This window comes from Amborella trichopoda, chromosome 8, assembly GCF_054954075.1.
Source record: "Amborella trichopoda isolate Santa Cruz 75 chromosome 8, AtrichopodaSantaCruz75HAP2 v2.0, whole genome shotgun sequence".
Taxonomy (NCBI): domain Eukaryota; kingdom Viridiplantae; phylum Streptophyta; class Magnoliopsida; order Amborellales; family Amborellaceae; genus Amborella; species Amborella trichopoda.
This window is the reverse complement of record NC_142343.1, coordinates 28,860,105-28,885,654: the sequence shown is the minus strand read 5'-3', so window position 1 is coordinate 28,885,654 and position 25,550 is coordinate 28,860,105. Positions and strand designations below refer to the sequence as shown.

Here is a 25,550-nt window from a genome sequence, read left to right as displayed (position 1 = left end):
AAAGAGACCTAATGAGCATTACGGTCTTTAAATTACCGTAATTACTTAGCCTAGTCATTATGATACTTAAAGTACCATAATACGGTAATAAAGATAATACAATTTCCGTGAATGCCATTTTGATAAACAAATGCCAAAGTTGAGGAGGAGGTTTATGAAAGTTGAGAGTTTTGTTTTGTTTTGTTTTTTTTTTTTGCAATTAGGTGAAAACTAAAGTATATTTCGGATAATTTTCCAATGGAATTTTGTTTTATGAAAGGGGCTGCATATGAATACAGCCTCACCTAAACTTTTCTCTTTCCCGCTTTGAAAAGGGAAGAGGCCATTTGTTTCGGTGTTTCCCGCTTAAAATCAGCGCTGCAACTTCCCTAAGCACTCAATTGAAGCCGATCTCCCCCAAAACTCAAATTTTACTGCCTCTGTTTTCGCTGCAAATGTATGACTTTGAAGCTGTGAACTTCCCTGAATCACATGACACGGAGTCGAGTGACATTGCTAGGGTTTGGCCCAGTTATTTCCCTGATGTGGAGCTTGCAGATGATGATCGGAGGTTGAAATTAGTGCGAGAGCTATGCATCTTCTTGCTCACTAAGGAAGGAGACTATCTGCTCTCTCTGGTACCAATTCAGCATTTCGATGCTCTGATGCTACTGCAAGTTTCTTTGTTTTCCTTATTTTTTTTTGTTTTGATTTTATGGCATTGTTTGATCCCTAAAAGAAACAAATGTCTAACTGTCTCTTGTTTTTTTGTTGCTTGTTGCTTCTAATGGATGGATTACTTCTTCTCGAGCATTTGGGATTTAGAATTATTTGTTTTTGGTTTTCTTTCCCTTTTCTTCTATTGTTTAGTTTTTAGTTTCTGAGTTCATTGGGGGAATTTCGAGTTTATTTATGGTCATTGAAAAGGGCTTCATGTTTGTGATTGTGATTGATATTTGTTTGTAGAGGTTTTTGGAAAGTTCTTTTCCTCGCCTTCTTTAGTGATGATACTGTTTCTTATTAGTCATCTTTCAATTGATTGAGACGGCCCTCTTCCTCATGGACCAATTCTGTCTTATACTAATGCATACAGTGAAACTTTAGCTACAGCCTACAGCAATAAGGCAACGCACTCAGTTTGCAATTTCTAATTTACACACTATATGGTTTGCACTTTGAAATTTAATTAGGGTGCTTCCTTAGCTTTATTTCCTAAAGGATTTCACACCCTATGGAGCATGAACTATAGAAATCTACTACACCACATGTGTTTCAAATTTTGAATAATTTTTACTGTCCTAGACCTTGTTGAATCACTAAGGATAAAGTGATATCAATTAAAGTGTTTCCCCATGCATTTTCCCAACTTTGGCCTTTTGAAAATGTGAGTACATTATAATTTTTACTCCAGTACACATCATAATTTGTCTGAGGGGAATACTTCAAAATTTGAAACCTGTGCTTCTCTCATGCTACCCATGTTTGGCGGCCCTCGAAACATGAGTTTAATTATAAGTTTATATGAGGTATAATGTAAAATCTGAAAAAAAATGCTAGGAAAACAGAAAAGTATACAGTGAGAATGATTACCTTCCCTACAAAAGGTCACAAACACCCCAATCTGTCAGATGTCATGCCGAGCAGCTGCAGGTATAACATTCACCATGCTTAAGGTCAGAAATTTTTTGTTTTACTTTGTGTGGAGAAATCTTACACCCCAGCCCATCATATTTTACATCTGATGACTTGTTGCATTTGTGACCTTTTTATATGAAAGGTAGCATTATCTTTGTATATGATTCCCATTAAAAAAAATATAATATCTCAAAAACAAGTGTCCAAAGTTACACACTATTTTGTTGCCATATCCAAGTTTTAAGGTTCCTAACCATTTCCTTAGGAATATTAAGAGAATATATTCATCTGTTCTTGATGTGGTTGTGATCCCCCTCATCATCATCATTGTCATCTATCCTACCATTTTCTTCAAAGATCTTCACTAGTTCTCCTACTTTTAGCACCCAAAGAACAAGTTGGTCTCAAGGTTTGGCAACTGTTTTTTCTACCCTTTTTGAAGAGATTTATGGTGCTTGGTGGCATGAATATGCTCTTAAATGACCTAGCTATCTCGATGCCAAGGAAGTTCCTAAGTCCCATCACCCATGTTCTCATCATCTGTCCCATCATTTTCATCTAACATATTCCTACTGTTTTCCCATTATTACCGCCAAGGAAAATGTTGGTTCCAAGGGGTGTTTCATCAGGCTTTGGCAAGTTCTAGCTAGTATTTTTTTTTTAAGAGATTCATAGTGCTTTGTAACATGAAGGTTCCCTTAAGGGACCTAATTGCCTTAATGTAGAGGAAGTAATTAAGTAATTCTAAATTTGTTGATATCAAATTTCATTTGGAAATACTTCAAGAGATCGCGAACAACTTCTGGATTGCCTAATGTGATTATACAAGTGATATTAGCTTCGGAATGGTAGGATTGGGGACTGGGGGCCCTACCTATTAGAGCATGAGAATTTTACCGGTGGATCATCAAAGCTCTAGTCCAATATCTGGATTAACCATACTCCGGGGCCGACAAATGCTACTGCCCCTTGATGTTCTCAGGACCATGGTTCAGATCCCTCGATTCCTGTTCCACCCGTTGTTCCTTTTTCTTGAGATTCCCACCCCAATTATGGTCTACACTCAACACCTTCGAGAGACCTCGAGACTCATCATCTATCTAGATCTCACCTCCCGTCATCATCTCGAGTTCGTTCATCATCACCTTCGAATTATTTCGACATTTGTGCTCCATTAAAGACCTCCATTAATGTGGGGAGTACCTCCCAGACATCTGACGCTGTTGAATTCTTGCATGCGCCACCAACATGTGCCCCATCATTTCTCAGTATTAATGGCCTCCTTAACAGAGATCACAATTCCCCTGCCATTACTCCCTGAACCAAGGATGACTGCATTAAACTCGTACCCATCACTCCCTGAACCAATCCCTCCTAAATCAATCACTTCTAAACCCCTAAATCAATCACTTCTAAACCTTTCTCCTCCCCTAGCATCGCCTCTCTCATTCTCCTCCCCCAGCAACGCCTCTCTCATTGTATTCCCCTTCTATTCTCTGGTGGAGCCCAAATGCTCCTGCTCACCCCCTTCTTGTCTTAACCTCTCAACCCATTCTCAACGCCTACTATCCTTTGCTGCCAGAAACAAAAACCTTCCTATCCTGGTTGGTTTCAACACCAATCTAACCTTCCCAATCAGGAAAAAGAATCTGGAATCGCGCTTTCTTCCTCAGGACCTAGGACCCCCACACTTCTTGGCCCTCCCCACTGCCCTCAATATGTCAATTACCTTGGCTTTCCGGCCCCTCCTCCTAACTCGACCTCTACCCCCTTCCGCTCTTTGTGTTCTCTAAATTGTCCTTAGAAAAACCCACCTCTTCCAACCCATTCGCCACTCTCCTCCCAAACCCACTGGTGTCCAATACTCAGATGTAGACGAACTTGTTCCCATCCCGCTTGAGATGCGTTTTGCTCTCAATGCGGCCCAATCCTCGGCAGGAGACTTCCCCCATGTATTCCTTCCCTCAACTACTTTTTCCCTCCTTTCATTCCACCTTACACTCCCTCTCAAGAGATTCCTTTATTCCTTGCTTCCCTCCAATCTTTTCCGCCAGGAGTACAGATCTCGCTATCCCCTCCAAAACCCCTTTCTTGAGGCCAAATTCAACTCCGACATCCAATCCTTTGCTTCTGTCGATTCAAGGGAGCTCGAAAGAATTGATGGGAACGGACCCCATATGGCGGATATGATTGATGATTGCGGTCTTGTCTTCACTGGGGACATTTCATACATCTTAGATCATCTTAGGGCTGCTGCGAGTGCGCCATTGGTAACCCCCTCACCAAAGTCTTTTAGAGGATATAAGGGGTTAATTAAGCTTCACTCAAGGGTAAACTATGATACCCGTCGGACTTCAGCCTAGCTGATTTCCCTCTCCTCTATTCTTCCTCTTAGCCCTAAGAAGAGGAGATCCACCAAGAGATCCTCTTGCCACCCCAATTGACTCTGATGAAGGTCCTATGTTGGAATATCTGAGGCCTTGGCAGACACGCTAAGCGTTGTGCTGTTCACTCACTAGTTTCTTCCAATTACCCCACTATCTTAACACTTTTTGAAACTAAGCTCCGTATCTCTAACCTTTCCTTGGTTAGGGATATCTGGGGCCGCATCCCCTGCGCCTAGGTCACTAAAGACTCCCAGGGTGCCTCTATGGGCATTTGGGTTATCTGGAACCCAACTGTCGTACAAGCCATCTCGTCCTAAGTTTTGGAATTTTCAGTTTCTATTTCTTTTTATAGAATCACTGATAACTTCCTTTTTAGGTCAACATTTGTCTATGGCCTCAATTCCCTGTCCCTTAGAGAAAACCTTTGACAGGAACTTACATCCCTTGCTGCTCCATCTGATCTCCCTTGGATCCTGGCTGGAGACTTTAACTCGATCAGGTGGCCTCATGAAAAATCAAATGGTGGCCGTTTGACCTCGTCGATGAGCGATTTTTCAAACTTAATTGAGAGTATCCCTCTCATTGACATCCCACTCTCAGGGGCATCCTTTACTTGGTCTAACCATGCCCCTATCCCCACAATGGCCAAAATCCATCGTTCTTGGTTAACCACCCTGGGAATCCTTTTTCTCAGGGACTTGCTCTCGGGCTCTCCCAAAATCAACCTCTGACCACGAGCCTATTCTTCTTGACACCCATATGATTCTTAGCCCCAAAAAACCTTCTAGGTTTGAACTTTTATGGATGGAAGAACCTTCCTTTGCCTCACCTTCTCTTCCATTTGGTCCTCATCCTTTGTCCTTGGTTGGGCAGGCTTTAGGTTATCCCGCAAACTTCCAATTCTCAAAGATTCCTTGAAGCTTTGCTGTTGAAATCTGCCATCAAACTTTAAGGACCCCATTAGAGTTCTGTTATCTACAATCTCAGACCTATATTCAAGAGAAGAGAATCGCCCTCTTACACCACTAGAAATACACCCTCAAGCTTAGGCAAAGTTTAACCTATCCCAAACTCTGAAGCAAGAGGAAACTTATTGGTTCTAGTGCTTTAGAATCAAGTGGCTTAAAGAAGGGGGCAGAAATGCAACTTTCTTCCGTAAGACAACTAGCTCTAGACCTACGAGGAATGCAATCACTCAAATTTTGGTACGGCCAAACTCTTACTCCCACCCTTGTGAAATCAGCAGATTGTTCATTAGGTATTTAAAAAATCTTTTCTCAAAACCTCTCCTCTTGCGCCCCACCTTGGGGACTCTTACCTTCCAATTTATATCCCTTGCAGAATCATAAAGATTAAAAAAGCTTTTTTCCATTGAGGAAATCCACACAGCGGTCTTTGACCTCCCTAGAGACAAGGCTTCGGGACCTGATGGATTCTCGGTAGTGATATACCAAAATTTATAGGACACTATTTCTTAGACCTCATGGCTTTCTTCTCAGAGTTCTTTCTTAGAGCTAGGCTTAATTCAGCCGTAAATTGCACCTTCATGGCTCTAGTGCCTAAACTAGAAGGAGCCCATACGATGGGGGTTTTTCGACCAATCAGCCTTCTCACTTGCTCATATAAAATATTTGTTAAGGCTCTGGCTTCCCAACTTCAGGAGGTTCTCAGTTCAGTCATATCCCCAACTCAATCCACCTTTGTGGCAAATAGGGAAATATTAGATGGAGACCTAGCTGCTCATGAGGCCATTCACTCTAGGTCCTTATTTGGCCAGAAAGGCCTTAAAATTAAATTAGACTTGGAAAAGGTTTATGACAGGTTGGAGTGGGAACTCCTAAACTCTATCTAAAAGCGCATCGGTTTTCGCCCTTGCTGGAGGAAATGGATTCAAGCATGCATATCCAACCCTTCTTTCTCAATTTGTCTTAATGGATCCTCAAGGTTTTTTCCAAGCTAGCAGAGGGCTTAGGCAAGGGGATCCCCTCTCGCCTTTCCTTTTCACTCTCATATGAGAGCTTTTCTCCATAACCATCTCTAGACTATAGAACAAGGGTCTCCTGTCGGGCTTTAGATCTTCTCCATCTGGACCAGTAATCTTACACCTTCCCTACACAAATGATACTCTTTTCTGCGATGCTAAATCCAGAACAAGTGGATCGTCTTTGGCATTTCTTAGAACTTTTGACCTCTCTCTAAAACAAAAATGATAGGGGTTCTGGTTGAAACCGTAAAACTTAACAGTCTAGCTCATCGATTAGGCTGCTCCATGGAAACCCTCCCCTCCTACCTACTTCTACCTCTCTGCTTGGGAAAACCTGGGAAACATCTATGGGATAAATTTAATAGAAAAATTTACATCAAATTTTGCCTCTTGGTAGAGTCGCTTCCTTTCCTTTGAGGGTAGAATTACCCTTATCAGAGCCACACTTGCCAGTATTCCTATCCACTACATGTCCCCCTTTCAAATCCCTATCTCAGTCATCCGTAGATTGGGAAAACTTATGCAAGATTTCCTTTTGTCTGGTACAGAAGGTACCAAAAAATACTGTTAGTTTGCTTGGGAAAAAGACTGTCCCCAAAAACATTCGGCAGGTTAGGAATAAAAAAAGCCTAAGAAATATGAACCTTGCCCTTTGGGTAAATGGCGATGAAAGTTTTCTTCACCCCATCACCTCTTATGGAAAGACGTCATCCATGCTAAATATGGGATGGGGTACGAAGATTGGTTGCCCAAGGCCCCCCCTCATAAGTCTTCAAGAGCATGGAAAAGTATCTCCTACATCAAAAATTCTTTGGTCAATCGTACTAGATTAAAATTGGGAAATGGGTATCAAATTCTAGCCAGACCTTTGGGTAGGCCATTTCCCGCCCCCTCAATAATGCCTTCCCTTCTCTCTTTCTTTTGGCTTGTAACCAAGCACCTCTCATAGCTGATTATGTAGAATTTCGAGGGTTCAACCTTGTCTAGACCCCAATTTTCAGGAGAAATCTCTTAGAGCAGGAATCCAATTCCTTTACCTCCCTTCTGTAACTTCTTAACCCCATTTTTTTGCCTCTTTCTCCGTCCTGACTCTTTTATTTGGTCCCAGACCTCCTCGGGTATCTTCTCAATCTCTTCTTTCGATAACCCCCTGCTCCCAAACTTTAAACCTTCAACCCCTCCTCAACAATCGTGGTCTCTTCCTATCCCCCATAAAGTCCAAGCCTTCATATGGGTCCTCCCTCAAGGTAAACCTCTAACCTTAGACCAACTTCAGCGCCAAGGCATCTCCTTTCCCAACTGTTGCATCTTTTGTCTCTAGGAAGACAATACCCCACCTTTTCATAAACTGTGAGATCTCTCAAGGACTTTGGTCTTCGCTCCTTAAACTGTTTGGCTTGCAGTGGGTCGCCCCCCAACCTAACCTTTGTGAATCTCTTTTCGCCCCCACCTATCGTAAGAAATGGTGGAGCTGGTGGATAGAGAGAAATGCCAGAAGTTTTACAGGGATAAAAAAAAACTCGGCAATTTGTTTTTGAGTTCATTTCTATCTTAATCTCCCTCTGGGCCAAAACAGTACCAATCTTTGCAAGCATCCCGAAATCCCATTTCTTGACTAAATAGGAATGCCTCCTGAATTTGCATACCCCATCGAATAGACCTTGGCCCATCTGGTCACTCCCACTCCTGAGTTTCCTTAAACTGAATACAGATGGATCTTCCTTGGGGAGCACAGGACCTTCTGGAAATGGAGGAATGCTCACAAATTCAAATTCAACCCAATGGACCTTCTTTGAATTCATAGGTGTCAAGGACTCCACTCTAATGGAGACTCTGGCCCTACTCGAAGGCCTCAAACATGTGGTACTAGTGGGATCCTCTGCCCAAGGGATGAATCTGATTCCAAAAATACCATTCTCTGGGACCCCCATGGAGGTTTGTTTCCACCTTTGAGCATATTTTTTTCCTCTGCAGCACTCTTCCACAAGTTCCCTTCAAACTCGTATTTTGGGAGGCCAACTCAAAGGCTGACTGTCTGTTACAAGGAGCTTCACGGGGCATAGATACATTGATTTCCCCTTGAATCTTCCTCCTCTCTCTCATCTCAGTATCTCTAAATCTTCTCCCTCTCCATCTCCCTCTCCCCTTCCTCCCCCCCTCCCCCAAAAAAATGGGGGGAAAAAAAGAAAGGAAGAAAGAAAAAAAAGAAAGAAATAAAATAGAAAGAGGAAAAAGAATGTCTTATGTCTATTCATCTTTTCTTTCCTCTTTCTGCTTGCTATCTTTTTCTTCTATTTACTCCCCTTTCCCTGCTCTACTCCCAATTCCTACCATTCTTCTCTTCTTTTCAAACCTTGCCCTTCTTAAATTCTCTTTTTTGACCTTCTTTCCTCCTTTCACCTCTCCTCCTCTTCCTCTTCTCACCCCTTCTCTTTTCTTGCTTTCGTATGCTTCTGAGCCTTTCTCTCACATCTCTCTCTTTCATCTGTCTATACGTACTCTCTGTCTCTTTCTACTTTCTCTCCGCTCCTCATCTCAGTCTCTGTCTATTCTCTACCTCACCCCTGTGGAAATGCTCAACTCCTATTTCTCATTTCTCTCTCCTTCATTTATCTGTGTACTCCATGCTCTTTCCTCATTCCCCTCTCTCTCTCTTTTCTCTACCTCACCCCTGTTGAAACGCTGAACTGATGCTGCTGATGACTGCTGCTCCTCAAATCTATGCGACTCCTCCTCTCCCCCTATGCCATCTCTCACGACAAACATCTCTGCTGTGCTGAAACTTTTCTGTTAAGGATCGATGCCACTCAAGATCAGGCGACAATGCACATCAAAATCACAGCTTACAAAATCCAAACATTCATTCTGGATGCCACGTACTATCCGCTTAACCATATATGGATTCTCCTTCCACTTTACTCACAATCACCCCCACAGCTTGCTGGTCTTTGGAGGCATTACATTCCAAGCAAGTTGACAGAAGACAGACTGCCCCACCCCCCAATCTTCCTTGTCCACCATTTTGGCATTCTATATACTTCTTATTTATTGTAGTCTGAACGCCCAACTTGTGGGATGCCGTCCATAGATTAATCCCTTTGTAATTACTTTGCCATTTATGCAAAGTTAACAATTCTCAAAAATAAAATAAAATGTCATGAATGCTGTAAGGAAAACTCTAAAGCATCTAGGTTGGCAATTTGGGACTGGAAAGTTGTGGTGTATGAGACCAATGCCTCAGGAGTTAGCTTCATTTATATATGTTGCCTTTTATCCTGTTTGTATTTTTCTCTTCGTTAATGCTGTCATTTCTGATTGAATGAAGCCTCCACGTTGATGCTTTAAAAGTGCCGAGTCCAAAAAAAGAGTATGCTAGACAGGCCTAATGTTTATTCGAAATTGATCTCCCAAATAAGTAGTTCTGCAAGTTTTCTTGGAAGATTGAACTGTGAACTTTATGGTTAGTTATTATGCACGATAATTTAATACTTCTGAATTAAATTGGTTTAGTTGTCATTTTTGGGCTTGTCCATAAGAATTGCTGTATTATGCGTACCATGCCAAAGAGGACTGACCCTACTCATATTATTGGTGTCCTATGCGTACATTTTAGTGCTAAATCACCATAAGAATTGCTGTATTATGCGTACCATGCCAAAGAGGACTGATCCTACTCATATAATTGGTTTCAAGATGTTTTGATATTTACATTTTTCAGTGTCTATTTATTGCATCTCTGGTAAAGTTTATCTGATGTCTAAATCTTGATGTTTGGGCTGTATGATTAGGTTAAGCGTGATGATGGGATATTATATCTTCCTCTTGACTTTCACCAGCTTCAAAGGAGCTGTAATGTTGAGGAATTTTATGCAGCACTAGAAGTAGCTCCAAAGGAGGCCCTCTTAAGCATGGGTGCTGCAGTACACAAGGTATATATGGCATGGTTCTGTTTAAATGTGCCTACCAATTTGGTCTCATTCTAAACTTACAATCAAAGATGTTAATGCTGATGACAAATCATCTGAATTGCAAATTAAAAATCTGACAAATTACTCTTCCATAATTAAGCAGGTTTTGTTATCCAGAGGGAAAAACCAGTTAGAGAATGAGGAGAAGATTAATATACGTCTGCACAGCCATCCTGCATCAATGATTGCATTGAAGAACCTAAAGTCTGCCTACATTGGTAGTTTATACACATCTCTTTTCAAATTTTATTCCCTTTGGCAACATAAGTTGCAATGTGGAAGGCGATACTTGACAATCTAAACTGATCTCACAGGCAGGCTTGTCTCTGTTCGTGGTACTGTTGTCAAAGTTAGCACAGTCAGGCCATTAGTGGTGAGAATGAGTTTTGCATGTGGGAAGTGTGGAACTGTTATTCCACGTGTATTTCCCGATGGGAAATACTCACCTCCAATGGTTTGCAATTCACATGGATGCAAAAGCAGGACCTTTTTCCCCATAAGATCTACAGCTCAACCTATTGATTTTCAAAAAATAAGGTTTGGCACTTGTCTTGGATGGTGCTTGTGAAGTTCAGTAATACTTATGTATACATAATCTTAAATGACACTTGTCATTTGTTTCATAGAGTACAAGAACTGCAGAGGTCGGAATTTCATGAAGAAGGCCGGATGCCTCGAACAGTGGAGTGTGAGTTGACTGAAGATCTTGTTGATGCATGTATACCTGGTGATGTGGTGACGGTTTGTGGGATCATAAAAGTAATTAACACCTATATGGATGTAGGAGGAGGTGTGATATGAAATAAAACATCTTATTTTCTACAATTTCCTTGTTTATAGTTATTGAATTCCAGTAGTGTCACATTATACTTGCCTGCTCTTTTTGGTGCATTATTATGCCTCGCATTTGATAACAAGGAGTATAGTTTCAATGAAATTACCTCTCCTCTGATTTGGACGTCAAATAATCTATTTATAAGCATACGAAACCCTACCTAAGTTTAATGCTAGTAATTAAATTAGAGCCATAAAATACCCCAAATACTTATTAAGTATAAAGAAACCTAATTAGTCCCAAAATTTGTCACTTTCCTCATGTATAGTTTGAAACTAAGATTTGAGGCTGAAAACAACAAAATTATGAAAAATTACTATAAATAGCCTCTATAGATAACTGAAAGATCTTTGAAATGCAACTTGATGCAACGATTTAGGACACGAGTAAAAGTCATGCTCCTTAAATGACTGATGCATCAAGGGACATTTTCTATGCTAACAAGTTTGGAATGGTCGATCAGCATTGTGGTTTGTGGGAATGCTCCACAGAGTGAAGCTTTAGAACACATTTGTTGCATGTAAGAAAGTAGTTGAAGGATAATATCATGGGCCAATTTGTTGCCTATGTTTCTTCCTCATGCCTATAAATCACAAAGTCATGTTTCCTAGGGCCTCTAGTTTTTCACTTTTTAGTTCTGTTGACAAAAAAGATGTTAGTGTTCTTGGTGAAGATGCATATATGGGATATCCTTTTAAACTCAATCTGCAAGGAAGATGCCAACGGCATGATGCATGCAAAGGGTAGGCTTGCATATTTTAGCATTTGGGACTTGAAGTTCTTTATGTAGTTATTGTTATTTTTTCTTTTTTTGGGTAGTTCAGTGGTAGGAAGTGAACTTGAGATGTATCGCTGCTAAACATCAGTGGCTAACCACTCAATCCCAAGCCCAATTCCTAGTTATTGTTATTTTTTGTTGGTGGTGTTGTCGTCGTCCTCATCATCATCATTATCACCATGATTAATTTTATGACAATTGTATGCACAAAGAGTTCGTATGGATAGTGTGTAAGTACTGCTATGGCTGCTTCATATGCGGGGCCATTCAGTTCAGCATTATGTATGGGGCCAATAGCTACAGCTTATCAGACTCAATTATGTGCAAAACACTGCTGACTGGGGTAGGGGCTAATCTTTAGAAACCTGTTTTGCCCATTTCTACAATAAGGCTGTTTGGTGCAGCGACTTATGTGCCTCATCTGAACTAGCCTAAAGTCCTGACCACTGCAAGTAATCTATTTTAAGGAAACCATCAAAATATATTTTACCATGATTTTTTTTATAGCTTAGTTGGTTTTTCTTCTTAAAAAAACCATGAAAAAAATACTTAAGCAAATGAAGTAGAAATGAGTGCGGGAATTTTTCCTGAAATCTTTGAGAATTGGTGCCTTCAATGTGGCCTCGTTGCTCTAGCAGGTTCCTCATTTAATTTCTAGTGACACTACTGTGATGAACGTATCACGAATCCCATGCTTCCCTACAAAGTTATCGAATACACAACTTTGCCACATAGGGCAATGGAACTTGTATTCTTGATTCAAGTGTGCCATAACATGAAGTTGGTGTTGGATAGGTCCCTAAGTGGAAAAGAAAAAAAAAACTTTATTTTTCATCAGTTAAGAGGTAATACTATGTTGCCTGTTTTAACCATTTAAAATTTGAAACTATTATGGCATATGAGGTCAACATACTCTTTACCTTTTCATTTCTTGAGCAATTCATCAAACCAAACTCTGCAATCCTATGTCCACGTATTGTCTTCAGTACAAAAAGCGATATTCTACTCTCCAGTTCTAATAACCTTTGATTTTCACATGGAAGTTTAATCTTTTCCTTTGTTGCAGTAGACATATGGATCTGCAACGAGCATAGCAATTCAAATTCTCCTTGGTGGAAATGCTTTGTTATATGTTTAATCCTTTTGCAATAGTAAATTGTGGAGTGACTTAAATGCATAATCCATACTTGACTTTTTCCTCATGATCCTCTCAGGCTATCGTCTCGTGCAACATATTTAGAGAGGTTTCTGAGCTTAATGATTTCCTTGAGTTATATGTTCTTTATTTATCTTGTTAAGCTTAAGATTTTCCAGTTCTTGTCTGTTCTCTATTTTTCTTTTATGGTGTTAATCTTTTTCCTTTTATCGGATGCATTGCAAGTCAATCCTTTTTGTTATCATTTGTCTGATGACTATGATTTGTGCAAAAATTATCCGTCAAAGAAGTTGAACTAAAAAATACTACCAGTTACTATATTATGTGGGCATTTTGTGTTGGTAACCTTGTTTTCATTAGTTCTTTGTGTTAGACCTTTTATATCCACTCATGAATGCAAAGAAAATGCTCACTGGAATCTCACTCTTTCCAGGAAAATCAAAAAGCAAAAATCAGGGACTATACTATTTGTATCTTGAGGCAGTTTCCATTAGAAATTCTAAATCCCAATCTGCTGCTGAAGATTTGCAAGTTACCAATGTTGATTTTAGAGCTGGCTTGTTGACTGATTTGTATGCCTTTTCCCCGAGGGATTTGGAGTTCATTGTTAGGTTCTCAGAGGAGCATGGATCAAATATCTTTTGTCAACTTCTTCACTCTATTTGCCCATCCATCTATGGCCATGAGCTTGTTAAAGGTATGCTCCTTTTTCTCTTTTTTAATCAATGACATATTGTTTTGAAGGACCTCTTGCAACTCTTTACAAAATGGGTGGTCAAATTGCTTTAGAAAAACTATCTGGTAGTTGTCTGTAAAAGGCATAATTTTAAACCCTTACTAAGCACTATGTTGCAGTGGTACTAGGTTGTGTTGGACTTTTCTCAATGTCGTCCTAGAGATGGTTTCAAATATGTGGTGTTGGACTGAGACTTTGGTTCCTCCTATTGCATGGCTTCATTAAACTAAGGTAGACATACAGTTTTTATGTCCCATGACAAACTCTTGACCGGAATGATTTTTGTAGGGGTCATGTGGCCATTTAAAGTTCTTATGAGAGTATGTAAAACTATGACTATAGTGATATGATAGCTTCAGCTAGAGCATAGTCCAAATGGACTGTGTGGCCTGGTCCAGAGTGGATTGTGAGGGTTGATGCCGTGATTCACTTGAGCTTTGACGGTCTATGACTCAGGTTGATATCTAGAAGTAGCCCTGGGCATTTGTGCACAACTAATAAGCTTTGACGGTCATCCCTTGTGAGGTCGGAATTGTGCCCATGGTGGTTGGCCAGGGGATTGGGTGTGACCCAGTATTTTAAAATACGGATTGCGGCCCTGATGCGGTGGGGGACCGATACGGCGATGCGGCCCGGATGCGGCTGCATCGCATTGATGGGGTCAATAAATGTAAAAAAATTCTAAATTTTTTTTTTAAAAAAGTTAATACATAGAAAAAAAAAATGAAGGTGATATATGTGATAGTAGGTATTTTAGTTTAATGATTAACTTCAAAACTATTGGTTGTCGGAGATTTTGTATAGAGTTATCCACCCATATAAGTATTTCCACAGAGTAAGCATATCACACAATTTCTATCTTTGGGATTTTTTAGTTTCGCATATTTTCAAGTCGGATCCTTATTACTAGAAGATTGGGAAGAAGACATTGCCTCTAAAATTTGTATAATAGTAATATTGTACAAGAAGGAAAAAACATTTACCGACTCTGTGAAGTACTGCTCGATTTCTTTACAACTTCTGAAACTCCCGAATGAACATTCAAGTATCAAGTATCAACAATCAAAGTTATCTAATGAACATTCAAGTATCAAACAACCGCCAAATTGAAGATTTCGATGAAAAAAAATTCTGCCTAAATTTTTTTTTTCCTCAATTTGATGCAAAAAAAGCCACAAAAGTGGCTGAAAATCTTCGTTTAGGGCCCCTAATACCCCCTCATACAGTTCCCTAACATTTGAATAGTTGAAAAGACCATTTTGCCCCTCCCCGAGTGGCAAAACAGGAAAAACATGCAGTGGACACTGTAGCAGTGGGATGTGGCCTATGCAAGATGCGGCTACGATGCAGCCTGATGCAGCGCATATGCGGCCGCATCTGTCAAAAACGCATATGCGCCTGTTTCTGATGCGGATGTGAGCGCATCCCGCATGATGCGGCCGCATATGCGGCGATGCGGCTGCATCTTAAAACACTGGTGTGACGCCTGTGTGCTGTGGTTGGCTGAAGAGGACGAGGGCCAAATCCTCATCATTACCATCACACGACATGTACACTAGATTGCCGTCCGGGAAGCAGCTCTCTGGGTGAGGGTGTGTCGTGTACATGTGCCGAAGAGATGTCTCCTTGCAACATTGGACTGTGTTAGAAGGACTCATGAGTTATTATGCTAGAATGGGGTCTGAACTTGTCTTTAGGGAGGACTTGTAATCCATGGGCTAATGTCGTGTCTCCTTCATTTATTGGCTGACTTTGATAGTCCAAGCATGAATCCTTACAAAGGGCTGTGGGTCATGGGAACTGTTGGGTCAGTTTGAGAAGATGACAATGAGATGTGGTTTTTAAAAGGGATGAAGTCCTATATTTGTGATATTGTTAACTCTTTGGATCCAATTCCCATCAAATCTTCATAAATATTTTTACTTATGTTTTAATTATATTTTAGATAATAAAAATGAATTTTTAGATCTCTCTGGATATTTTATTTTAATGAAAAATATTTTTAAATAAAAAAATAGTTTTCTGAATTTATTTAATTCAAAGATAATTTTAGTGAAAAAGGATTTTTAAATAAGGAATAATTAATTTTCTGAATTTATTTAAATCAAGGAAAGAAAATATTTACTAGTTCTTTTTATTTATCTAAAATTCTTTTTGAGGTGTGGGGGCCCACCACATTTGAGCCCATTAGGTGGGGTGTGGGCCTCGCATAGCTCACTTTGTGTGGCACGTGCCCCACATATTCCATTCTTTTTTTTTATTGTGTGGCTTGTGATGGAGGCTTCTTGTTTTGAAAATAAAAGGAAGGTTTTATGGGATAAGGTTGATTGATTTAAAATAGGAATGTGTAGAGATTGATTGAAATTAGATTTGTAAATATATAGTATTTTCTCTATACATATATTTGATGGGAACAGAGTTATGGAAATGTCACGACCCCGCTCCCTACTATCCTTGCTGGACCCATAGAGGGCCAGGCTCGGGCCCGTCGGAGGACAGTAGGGTGTGGGGCCACGACCACAGGTTGCGAGTGCCATTTTGGTTGGAGTGCTCTCAACGCCTTGAAAAAAAGGTATTTCCTGTATCAAGCTAGCCACAAAAGAAATGAAAACAAAACACGATATATATAATCATAGTTTGCTGGACAAACAAGTCCCAAAATACATATAACAGTCCAAAATAATATATATAGGTCCAAGGCACAAAAGGCCCAACATCAAGACATAATACCAAATCAAATGAAGTGTATGGCGAGACAGCCAACCAAAATATACACCGCAAAATGGAGCTTCAGCAGAAGGGGGTAAGGGACCCTAAACACGACCACCAGGACACGCCACTTCAACCACAACTGGCTTTCACTTTACATGGAGGAAAAATTAACAGCGTGAGCTACAAAGCCCAGTAAATAAGATCTAGGTACCATGCTTTCATGCTTGCAAATATTATGTCATGACAATAATCAGAGTTTCATACAAGTCTTACAAAACATGGAATCATGTGTCCAATTCACATTTAAACAAACGTATCATGCATGATTTATTTCATGGTGGAGTAATAACTAATCAGATTAATCAGATATGATTGTAATAAGAAGTCGATCAAATCATTCAGGCATGAGCATCATAACATATCAAAACATTTAGGCATGCATGTAACAATCATAATCAAGTTCAAGAGATACCAAACTAACTCCTGAAGTAGAAGCCCACCCATTAGGCCAATCAATTCTTGATACATGGAGCCTCTACCATCACAACCAGGAGAGAAGCACCATCAACGGGTCAATCCGTTGCGTAGTGCCTCACACATGCACACAACCCCAACGCGCTTTGGGGCTTTTGATAGGTACTGTCCTTGCAAGACATGACTCTCTCATGTGCCCTTCTGGCGAGATAGTGTTACACTACTAAAGGGGTAGTGATGTCTATTACATTGATATGTAGCCTGCTATTGACATGATAATATCTCTTGAATTGATAAGCATGGTAAAATGACAGAGTGATGTCTATTACATTGATATATAGCATGCTATTGACATGATAATATCTCTTGAATTGATAAGCATGATAATATGACATAGTGATGTCTCTTGTGATTATATATATAGCATGCTCTAGACATGTTAATGTTTCTTGTGATTATATGTGTGATATGCTTCTGATAAGATATGTGTGCATGGAGATATGTTTTTGTTATATGATCTATGCATGGTAACATACTTCTGATAAGATATGTGTGCATGGAGACATGATTTTGTTATACGATCTACGCCTGGTTACATGCTTCTAATAAGATATGTGTGCATGGAGACATGCTTCTATTATATGATCTATGCATAGTAACATGCTTCTGATAAGATATGTGTGCATGGAGACATGCTTCTGTTATATGATCTATGTATTGGTAACAAGCTTCTGATAAGATATGTGTGCATGGAGACATGTTTTTATTATATGATCAATGTATGGTAAAGTGCTGTGATAAGATATCTGTGCATGGAGACATGTTTCTGTTATATGATCTATGCATGGTAGTATGCTTTTGATAAGATATGTGCACATAGAGACATGCTTCTGTTATGATTTGATGAGATATTTTTGCCGGTAGTTGTGATTTTTCCCTATTCTCTATGATAGGATGAGGGTTAAGAGTGTGTGTTTGAGTGGTTGTTCCCCCAAAACTTATGTGAGGCACTACAGGCATGCTTATCAATTGAAGAGACATTATCACGGCTCAACGTAGTAGACATCACTATGTCATTTTATCATGCTTATCAATTCAAGAGGCATTATCATGTCCATAGCAGGCTACATATCAATGTAATAGACATCATTATGTCATATTATCATGCTTATCAAATCAAGAGACATTATCATGGCAATATCATGCTACCTTTTTTTTTTTTTTTGGGTAAGTCAGAGGGGGAGAAGGCCCCCTACCTGTTTTACCATTAGTAAAAGTGCAGAGAAAAATAATTAAAGTACAATCCTATAGTAGGGCAATTGCCTCAGATCATGTAATAAAAGAGAGGAAAGAAAATCTGGTTTTCTATGGCGCCACACAATAGCACTGGGGCCAGCAGATGCCCTCTTAGTGAGGGCATCAGCAACCATATTTGCCTCCCGAAAAATGTGTAATAGACCATCGATGAGAAGAAAGTTTGGTAGAACAATTATCTGCAATCGTCTTTAATTGCCATGGAGCATTGCATTGATTATAAATGACATTCACGAGCAAGGCCGAATCACTTTCTATCTGTAATGGAAAACAATTCTTTTGATTAACCAATTGAATGCCTTCCTCAAGTGCTAAAATTCTGCATGGTTATTAGAAGCAAAACCAAAATGTTTTGCAAAAGCAACAATAAAATCGCCCTCTATGTTCTTGATGATTCCACCACCCGCTACACCTGGATTTCTCAAGAAAGTACCATCAATATTAAGCTTGTAATTTTGAGCTTCAGGAAAAGACCACGCCACCGAAATAAGAGATTCTGACCTCTGCTGATGCCAAGTTATTTGAAGATTACCAATTATGGCCTTTTCTGATAAATGGAAAGATTAACCTCTGCTAGTGTCTGAACATGTAAGATAATTCGTTTCACAATAAGCTCTCTCCTGGTGGATCTTGACTCAAAGACTCTTTTGTTGTGCTATTCCCATAGAAACCAAATAGCAGTAAAAAAGATGGAAGACCAAATATTACGAAGTCCATGTGATTTAAACATGAAAAGTAACCACCACCTAAGTAAATCAGGGACAGAAGTACCGAGGACAAACTGTTTTCTACATCTCCAAGCTAATGATCTTCATACACTGCGCAAAAGCATAGTGGAATAATAGATGGACAAGGCTGTCATCATGGTTGCTACAAGAGTCCAGTCTCATACCCCGCTGCTGCAATAAAAATGAGGTGGGCAATCAATTATGCAAGGCCAGTCATGAGAACCATTTCGCCCGTGGGTGGCATTTAGAGGACCAAAGTGCACGGAAAATAGGTTGTGATGAACCTTGATGCCTGATAAAATCCCATGCCCCTTTATTAGAAAATAGGCCATCAGCAGAGTGAATCCAGACCAGTGAATCTTTTTTGGGCTATAGAGGAAGAGTATAATTCTCAACCTCCCTCCATTTATTTCTCGAAAAATCGGATGTGGGATGTGGTAGACCTAAGACTGAGGTGAACCTCTGATAAAGTCTGAAACCCTTCTCCTTGTAGTAGCCACCAAATCCTCCTGAATGTTATTATCATGCAAATCTGAAAGTGACTGGCCTGCTAACCAAGCATCCACCCCGAAATCCACCATTTGACCATTTCCAATATTCGACTGTACATTGCCTTTCAAGTGACATAAGCCAGGTAAAATCCTCTTCCATGCACAAGAACATCTTCTTCCTTCAGCCTCCCATATAGTGGAATTTCTAAAATATCGATGTTTGAAAAACGGTGCCAACAACGAGGATGGATTTTCTAAAATCCTCCATGCCAACTTCATCATTCCTGCGATATTGAAATCCGCCATTTCCCTTACCCCGAGACCTTCAGCCAGAGTGAGACACATTGTTTTCCATTTTATAAGATGAACAACTTTTTTCGTTGCTTCACCAGCCCATAAGAAGTTCCTTTGTAGTCTCTCTATCATATTACATGTTTTCTTCGGAAGAATGAAAGATAACAACCAGAAAACCGTTGATGCTTCGAGTACAGATTTAAGCAACTGAAGTTGACTGGCATATGAGAGGCATAAAGGCTGCCATGACCCAATCTTACCGAACACCTTACCCACCAGACTATGGCAATAACTGTGCCTCAGATGTCCACGAAATAAAGGTAGGCCCAAATAGCGGACTTGGAGGACTTCTTCAACAAACTTTAACTCCCTTAGAATTCTTCCACGTCCTCCTCGTGGATCACCAAAGAAAAAAACGTTGCTTTTAGATGAATTCAAACTCTGACCAATACTCCTTTCAAACTTAGAAATAAGTTCACGCATAGCAGTAGCTGAAGAAATGGATGCCTCACAGAAAATAAGCACGTCATCAGCATAAAAAAGATGAGAGATCCCATAGTCACACCCTGAATAAAACGCCCTGGGAACCATGCCTTTCAACATAGCGTAATCAAATCAAGCTGCCTACTAAAGAAATCCATGACCAGTAGAAGTAGATATGGAGATAGAGGATCCCTGTCACACCTCAAGAATTTACAATACTGTTATTCCTGAGATGTGACAGACAAAACATATATACATCTATTGATAGGACAAATTTACAGTGGCAAGGTCTTACAAAGTAACAAACGAAAGCTAGCACAACAACAATATCTTTCAAGGTTGATCTTGACTAGCACTCACAATGAATCCGCAGTTATCCTGAAAAAATGTTTACCATAGTTTGATGAGTTTGGCTACTCAGTAAGTGATCATCATAATCTTAAAAATAATCATGATTGAAAGATATCAATATTTTCCAAAATGAGATCTATTAACAGAAATGCATCAACAGTTTCACTTTCAATAAATGCATAATTAAGTATAATCCGAGTAATTGAAATGCTTATAACACTTTTAACGACAGTGCATAATTCAAAGGATTTCACAAAATAACCTACTGACGTCCCAAGTAGGTCACCTATATACCCTATCAGCGTCTTGATGGGTCCACTTAATCCCTATCGGCGTCCCAGATAGGTCCACTTATACCTCACCGGCGTACCGGATGAGTCCACTTAATCCCTACCGGCGTCCCAGATAGGTCCACTTATACCTCACTGGCGAACCAGATGAGTCCACTTGCATACTTAAATTATTTCTAAATCTCTTTAAACATTCGAAAGCAGCAATATCATGTACTCAACATATCATTGAAATCATTAATATGAATTTCACTTAAACCATTAATAACAGTCACTCTCTATAACATTTCAAAAATAACCAATCAAATATTTTGGGCTCAAATTTAGAAAGGTAGCAGTTTGTAAAGGCATTCTAGCATAATTTCCAATTTAATATGTATAGAAAAACTCTTATAGAAATTCAAGAATACGGAATTATCACAATTTATGGGATATCAATCCACAAATAAACATTTCACAACAATACTATAATCAATTGCAAAAATGTCAATTTTTAAATTATAAGGCAGTCATTCGCACATGAATTTTACAATGTCTAAATATTCAAAACAGTAGAAAGAAATATCACAATTTTACTAAAAGCAGAAATATCACATTTATTTCTAATAATTTGATAGTATCTAAAATTTTCTAACAATAGCCAAGAAAAATAAATAAATTTATTTTTCTAAGAATTTACAGCATTTAAAATTTCTAACATAGATAAAATATCACAATTTTTATTAAAAAGATTATTTTTTAAGATAATGAGGTCGTGTGCGCATAAAATTTATCGCACCTAAAATTCATGATAATAAGCAGAAATAATTATTTCATTTTATTTTTAAAAAGAATGGATTATTTTTCGAGACAATGAGGTCACTTACACATAAAACTGATAAAATAAAGATCCTAGACGGAAATATCACTATTTATTAAAAATAGACTATTTTTCAGGAAAATGATGTTACTTACCCACAAATATTTGAGAGGGAGCTTCCGATAAAAATTCGGTTCGAGAGAGGAGTTCACTGTGTTTCGACCAAAGAGAGAGAGAGATCTCAAAATTTTCTAGGGTGGGAGTGCTCACCTCCCCTATTTAAATTCTTATAACGTATTATTATATTATTTTATTATGCTCTACCTCATACCTGAGGTGTCGCGTTGAGAGTCTATTTTTAACATATGAAAACCACGTCCACTAAAGGACGTGGCAAACAGCAAGCAAAAGTTTAAACCAAGTAAAAACTTTTGAAAATAGAGATGGTCCCCAAGGACCATCATACTCAAACAGACCATCACCTATTTAAAAGTATCTTTTCTCTTTTTTTTTCTTTTTTTTTTTGAAATTTTAGGATTGTTACAATCCCCTTGCCTCAAATGTCTTTTCTCTTTAAAATATCCCATAGGTGAGCCATTCCTCAAAACAGAGAAGGAAGAAGTGGAAATACACAAACAAACCCAAGAAACAAATAACTCAAGAAAACTCAAAGCATGCATCCTACCCACAAAAAAATCCCAGGAAACCCTATCATAGGCATTGCTCAAATGAATTTACAGATACATTTTAGGCCGAGTTGAATTCCTATGGCAAAGAGACATAAGTTCATTTGCCATAAGAATATTATCTGTAATAAGCCTACCTTTAAAAAATGCAGCCTGCTTAGGGTCGATAAAATCATCAAGAACTACTCATAGCCTATTAGAAATTATTGTGCTAATGATTTTGTACAAGACATTAGACAACCCTATTGGTTGAAAGTCTTTCATCACCCTAGGTGCATCTACTATAGGAATCAAACATATAAAAGTGGAATTGATTTGCTTGAGAAGCTTTCCTTTAGTGAAGAAATTTTTAAGGGTCAGAAAAAGATCATTTTTAATGACTTCCCATCCAAACTTGTAGAATTCCACTGAAAACCCATCAGGACCTGGGGCACCTTCATTTTTCATATCCCAAATGCATTCTTTGATCTCCTCTATATTTACTGCGCCCACTAATTTGTCCTTTTGAGAAGTGAAATGGCGGCAAGAACTGATCAACCATGTGCAGGTCACTATTGCTCTCCTGAGCCAATAGGTCTTTGAAATAGCCAATCATATTATTTTCAATGTCCGCCTCAGTAGACAAAAAATTCCCATGCTGATCTTTCGAAGAGATAATTCTATCTTTCCTCCTTCTCACCACAATTGATAGATGTGGTATTGGAGTCCCCCTCTTTTAACCAGTTTTGACGTGATTTTTGCTTCCAAAATCTTTTTTCGTGGCCCAGAAGAGTTTGCAATTTCTGAGTACACTCTTTTTCCTTAGACATGAATATCTCATTAGAAGGATCCATGTGTAAGCTATCATGCAAAGATGATAGTTGATGTCAAACTATTGTAATGGATTACCCAACATAGCCAAACACATCCTTGTTCCATAATCGAAGGTCAGCCCTAAGCTTCTTAAGTTTAGAAAGAAAGCAAAACATGGGTGTCCCCCCCACTTGGCCTTGCCAGGAATTAAAGATAACATCTAAAAAACCGTGATGCTGCTCCCACATAGAGAAATACTTAAAATGGTTTGGGCCCAACCGGATCCAAATCAGAAATAGAGAGGAGTAAGGGACAGTGATATGAGGTGCCTTTAAGGAGTAACTGGATTTTGGATTCGGGGAAGGCCAAAACCCAATCAGTAGTTGCTAATGCCCGGTCCAACCCTCTTCTAATGCATCTTTTGCTCAACTGATTATTAGATCACGAGAATTACCCTCTGACTACACCAAGATCAACAAGAGCACAATCTGACATTACTTGAGCAAAATCTCCTGAATCTGGTGGTAAAGAAATGCTACCCCCCACTTTTTTCGAGGAATCCAATAGAGTATTAAAAATCTCCTAATACCAGCCCTGAAAGAATAATAGTTGCTCCTAAAGCCCTCATATGGTCCCAAAGCATGGCCCTTTGGGACATATGATTAGATGCATAAACTCTTGAAACAACTGAGACGTTTCCATTACAAATATGAGTAGCCTCCACAGTTATCATCTGATTATTTACATCAATCATTTTGATTGACTACATTAAAGGATTCCATAGGACTAAAATTCTGGATCTACCCTCGATCTCATTAGCAAAAAAGTTATTATAAAATCCCAACTTTTTAGACCAAATACAGCTCAACTTCACAGGAAGTTTAGTTTCCAATAAAAAAAGAAGACCAAGATTATGTTGTCCTTTTAAAACCCCAATATCCGATATTCTTCCCCGGCCCTGAAGACCCTGACATTCCAAGCTGCAATTAACATAAATAAAATTAGAGGTTTGGTCGTTTGGTAAAGGAAACCTTACCTTCAGAAATTGTTGGAGCACGTTGAGCCTTATAAGGTAACCCCTTCTTGTCACCAGTATCTATTAGAGTTAGGCCTTTCGTATCACCTAAAGCCCCTTCTTGTCATCAGTAGCTGTCAAAGAGGCTTTTAATTGCAACCTAGTTCGAGCTTGAGGAAGCTTCTCACTATTCGCATGATCCTGCAATCGCTTAGTAGAACCTTCCACTTTATCAACTTCCTTTTTCAGAGATTTGCTATGACTTGCTGCTTGGGATTGTGACCACCAACAATATTCCCCATGCCATCCTCTAGCATGTCCCCTTGTGGCTCAGTCACACCTTGCCATTACAACAGATTTTCGGATCCTTCATAAACAAGGGATCCAAACTGTGCTCAACATCATACTCCTCCGCATCTTTCTCTATGTCAGTAGTGACGTTAACCTGCTTGAGACTGTGCTCACATTCCTTTTGATCATGGCATGGACTAAGGAATGCATGACTGTAGTGTAACAACTGCTTTATCAGTCACCATAGTCGTAATGATATCAACATGTGTGGTCATAGAATGGGCAACATTGTTTACATCAGCCTAGTTGTCCATAGTCAACAAGGAAGCTTCATGGTTCGGAACTACATTCTGTGGCAAGAGCAAGGATTCACCATTCCTTAACTGGTGACGAAACACTCCCAGTCACTAGCGGTAGATCCTCGACATCACTAGACACACCAATATTATCGACATTAGTCATAACTGTAACCTCATACTTCTGTTGCACATCAGAATCACCCATAGGAATGCAAATGTCGACTGTATTTTGCTCATAAGAGCTAACTGCCTTCTCAATGAGAGACACATCGTTATCCTCTTGGACATTGGCTAGAATTTTAAAAACGTTAGAAATGATATCCTTCGGGTCCACTTTGTTATTAGTGTGAGAACCAACAGTGTGGTCGATAATCAGCACATTATTCTCCTCTGGCACATTGAGAAGGGTTAGAAAACCATTAGAGCTTTCCTTCACCCTCTTTTTATATACTAACTGCTGTCTCCCTTTGACTACCTTCCAACCCTCTTCCGCTGAGGGTAACTTAACAGAAGTACCACCATTAGGAAAAATTGTTGCACTAGCCTTGATGGGATCCTTTGCACTTAAATTTGCTCGACATAATTCAGGCTTATAGCCCACCCACTGACATTTAGAACAGATCGAGGGTATGAACTCATAGACTATCTATTGCCTATAATCCTTCCCATACATGTCTCGCCAAACTTCAGTCGAGCATATCGTATCTAGATCCAATGCAACACACACCCTTGGCTCAGGCCTTGATCTTAATTTTGTCGGTTTGTCCATGAAGATGCGCTTTCCAACATTGGAGGCAATACAAAACAGAATTTCTGGCTCCCAATACATCATTGGCAACCTTGGCAATTTGATCCAAACTGGCACAGTTTGGCAAGTATTCCTAGAGGGTTGAATTGATGGATTCCATTCTTGAAGCACCAAACTTTTTTTGTTGATAAACCATGCCCCCCCGTACAGGCAACCTCCATCTCCTTCCTAGAACGGACTCGAAAAATCAAGAAGGCCCCATCAGCAGAGAAAACTTCAACATCACGCTCAAGCCTCCACATTTTCTTCAACATCTCGTTCATAT

The 25,550-nt window shown here is 39.4% G+C and overlaps 1 protein-coding gene across 12 annotated transcripts in view; it reads left to right on the top strand.

Annotated features, from left to right (window-relative positions):
* Window positions 1-288: 288 nt before the first annotated feature.
* MCM8 (minichromosome maintenance 8) overlaps window positions 289-25,550 on the top strand; it is an 89,815-nt gene continuing 64,553 nt past the window's right edge. For 6 of the 12 annotated variants that reach the window (XR_016061413.1, XR_016061414.1, XR_016061412.1 and 3 more), the window contains exons 1-6: window positions 289-617; window positions 9,774-9,914; window positions 10,054-10,171; window positions 10,268-10,490; window positions 10,580-10,743; window positions 13,156-13,419. Coding sequence is in view for 2 of the 12 variants with exons in the window: in XM_020666525.2 (XP_020522184.1) it covers window positions 435-617; window positions 9,774-9,914; window positions 10,054-10,171; window positions 10,268-10,490; window positions 10,580-10,743; window positions 13,156-13,419 (1,093 nt within the window). In the remaining 10 variants the exon portion in view is untranslated. The remainder of the gene's footprint in view (window positions 618-9,773; window positions 9,915-10,053; window positions 10,172-10,267; window positions 10,491-10,579; window positions 10,744-13,155; window positions 13,420-25,550) is intronic. The other 6 variants (XR_016061415.1, XR_016061416.1, XR_016061421.1 and 3 more) reach the window with 2 other exon arrangements.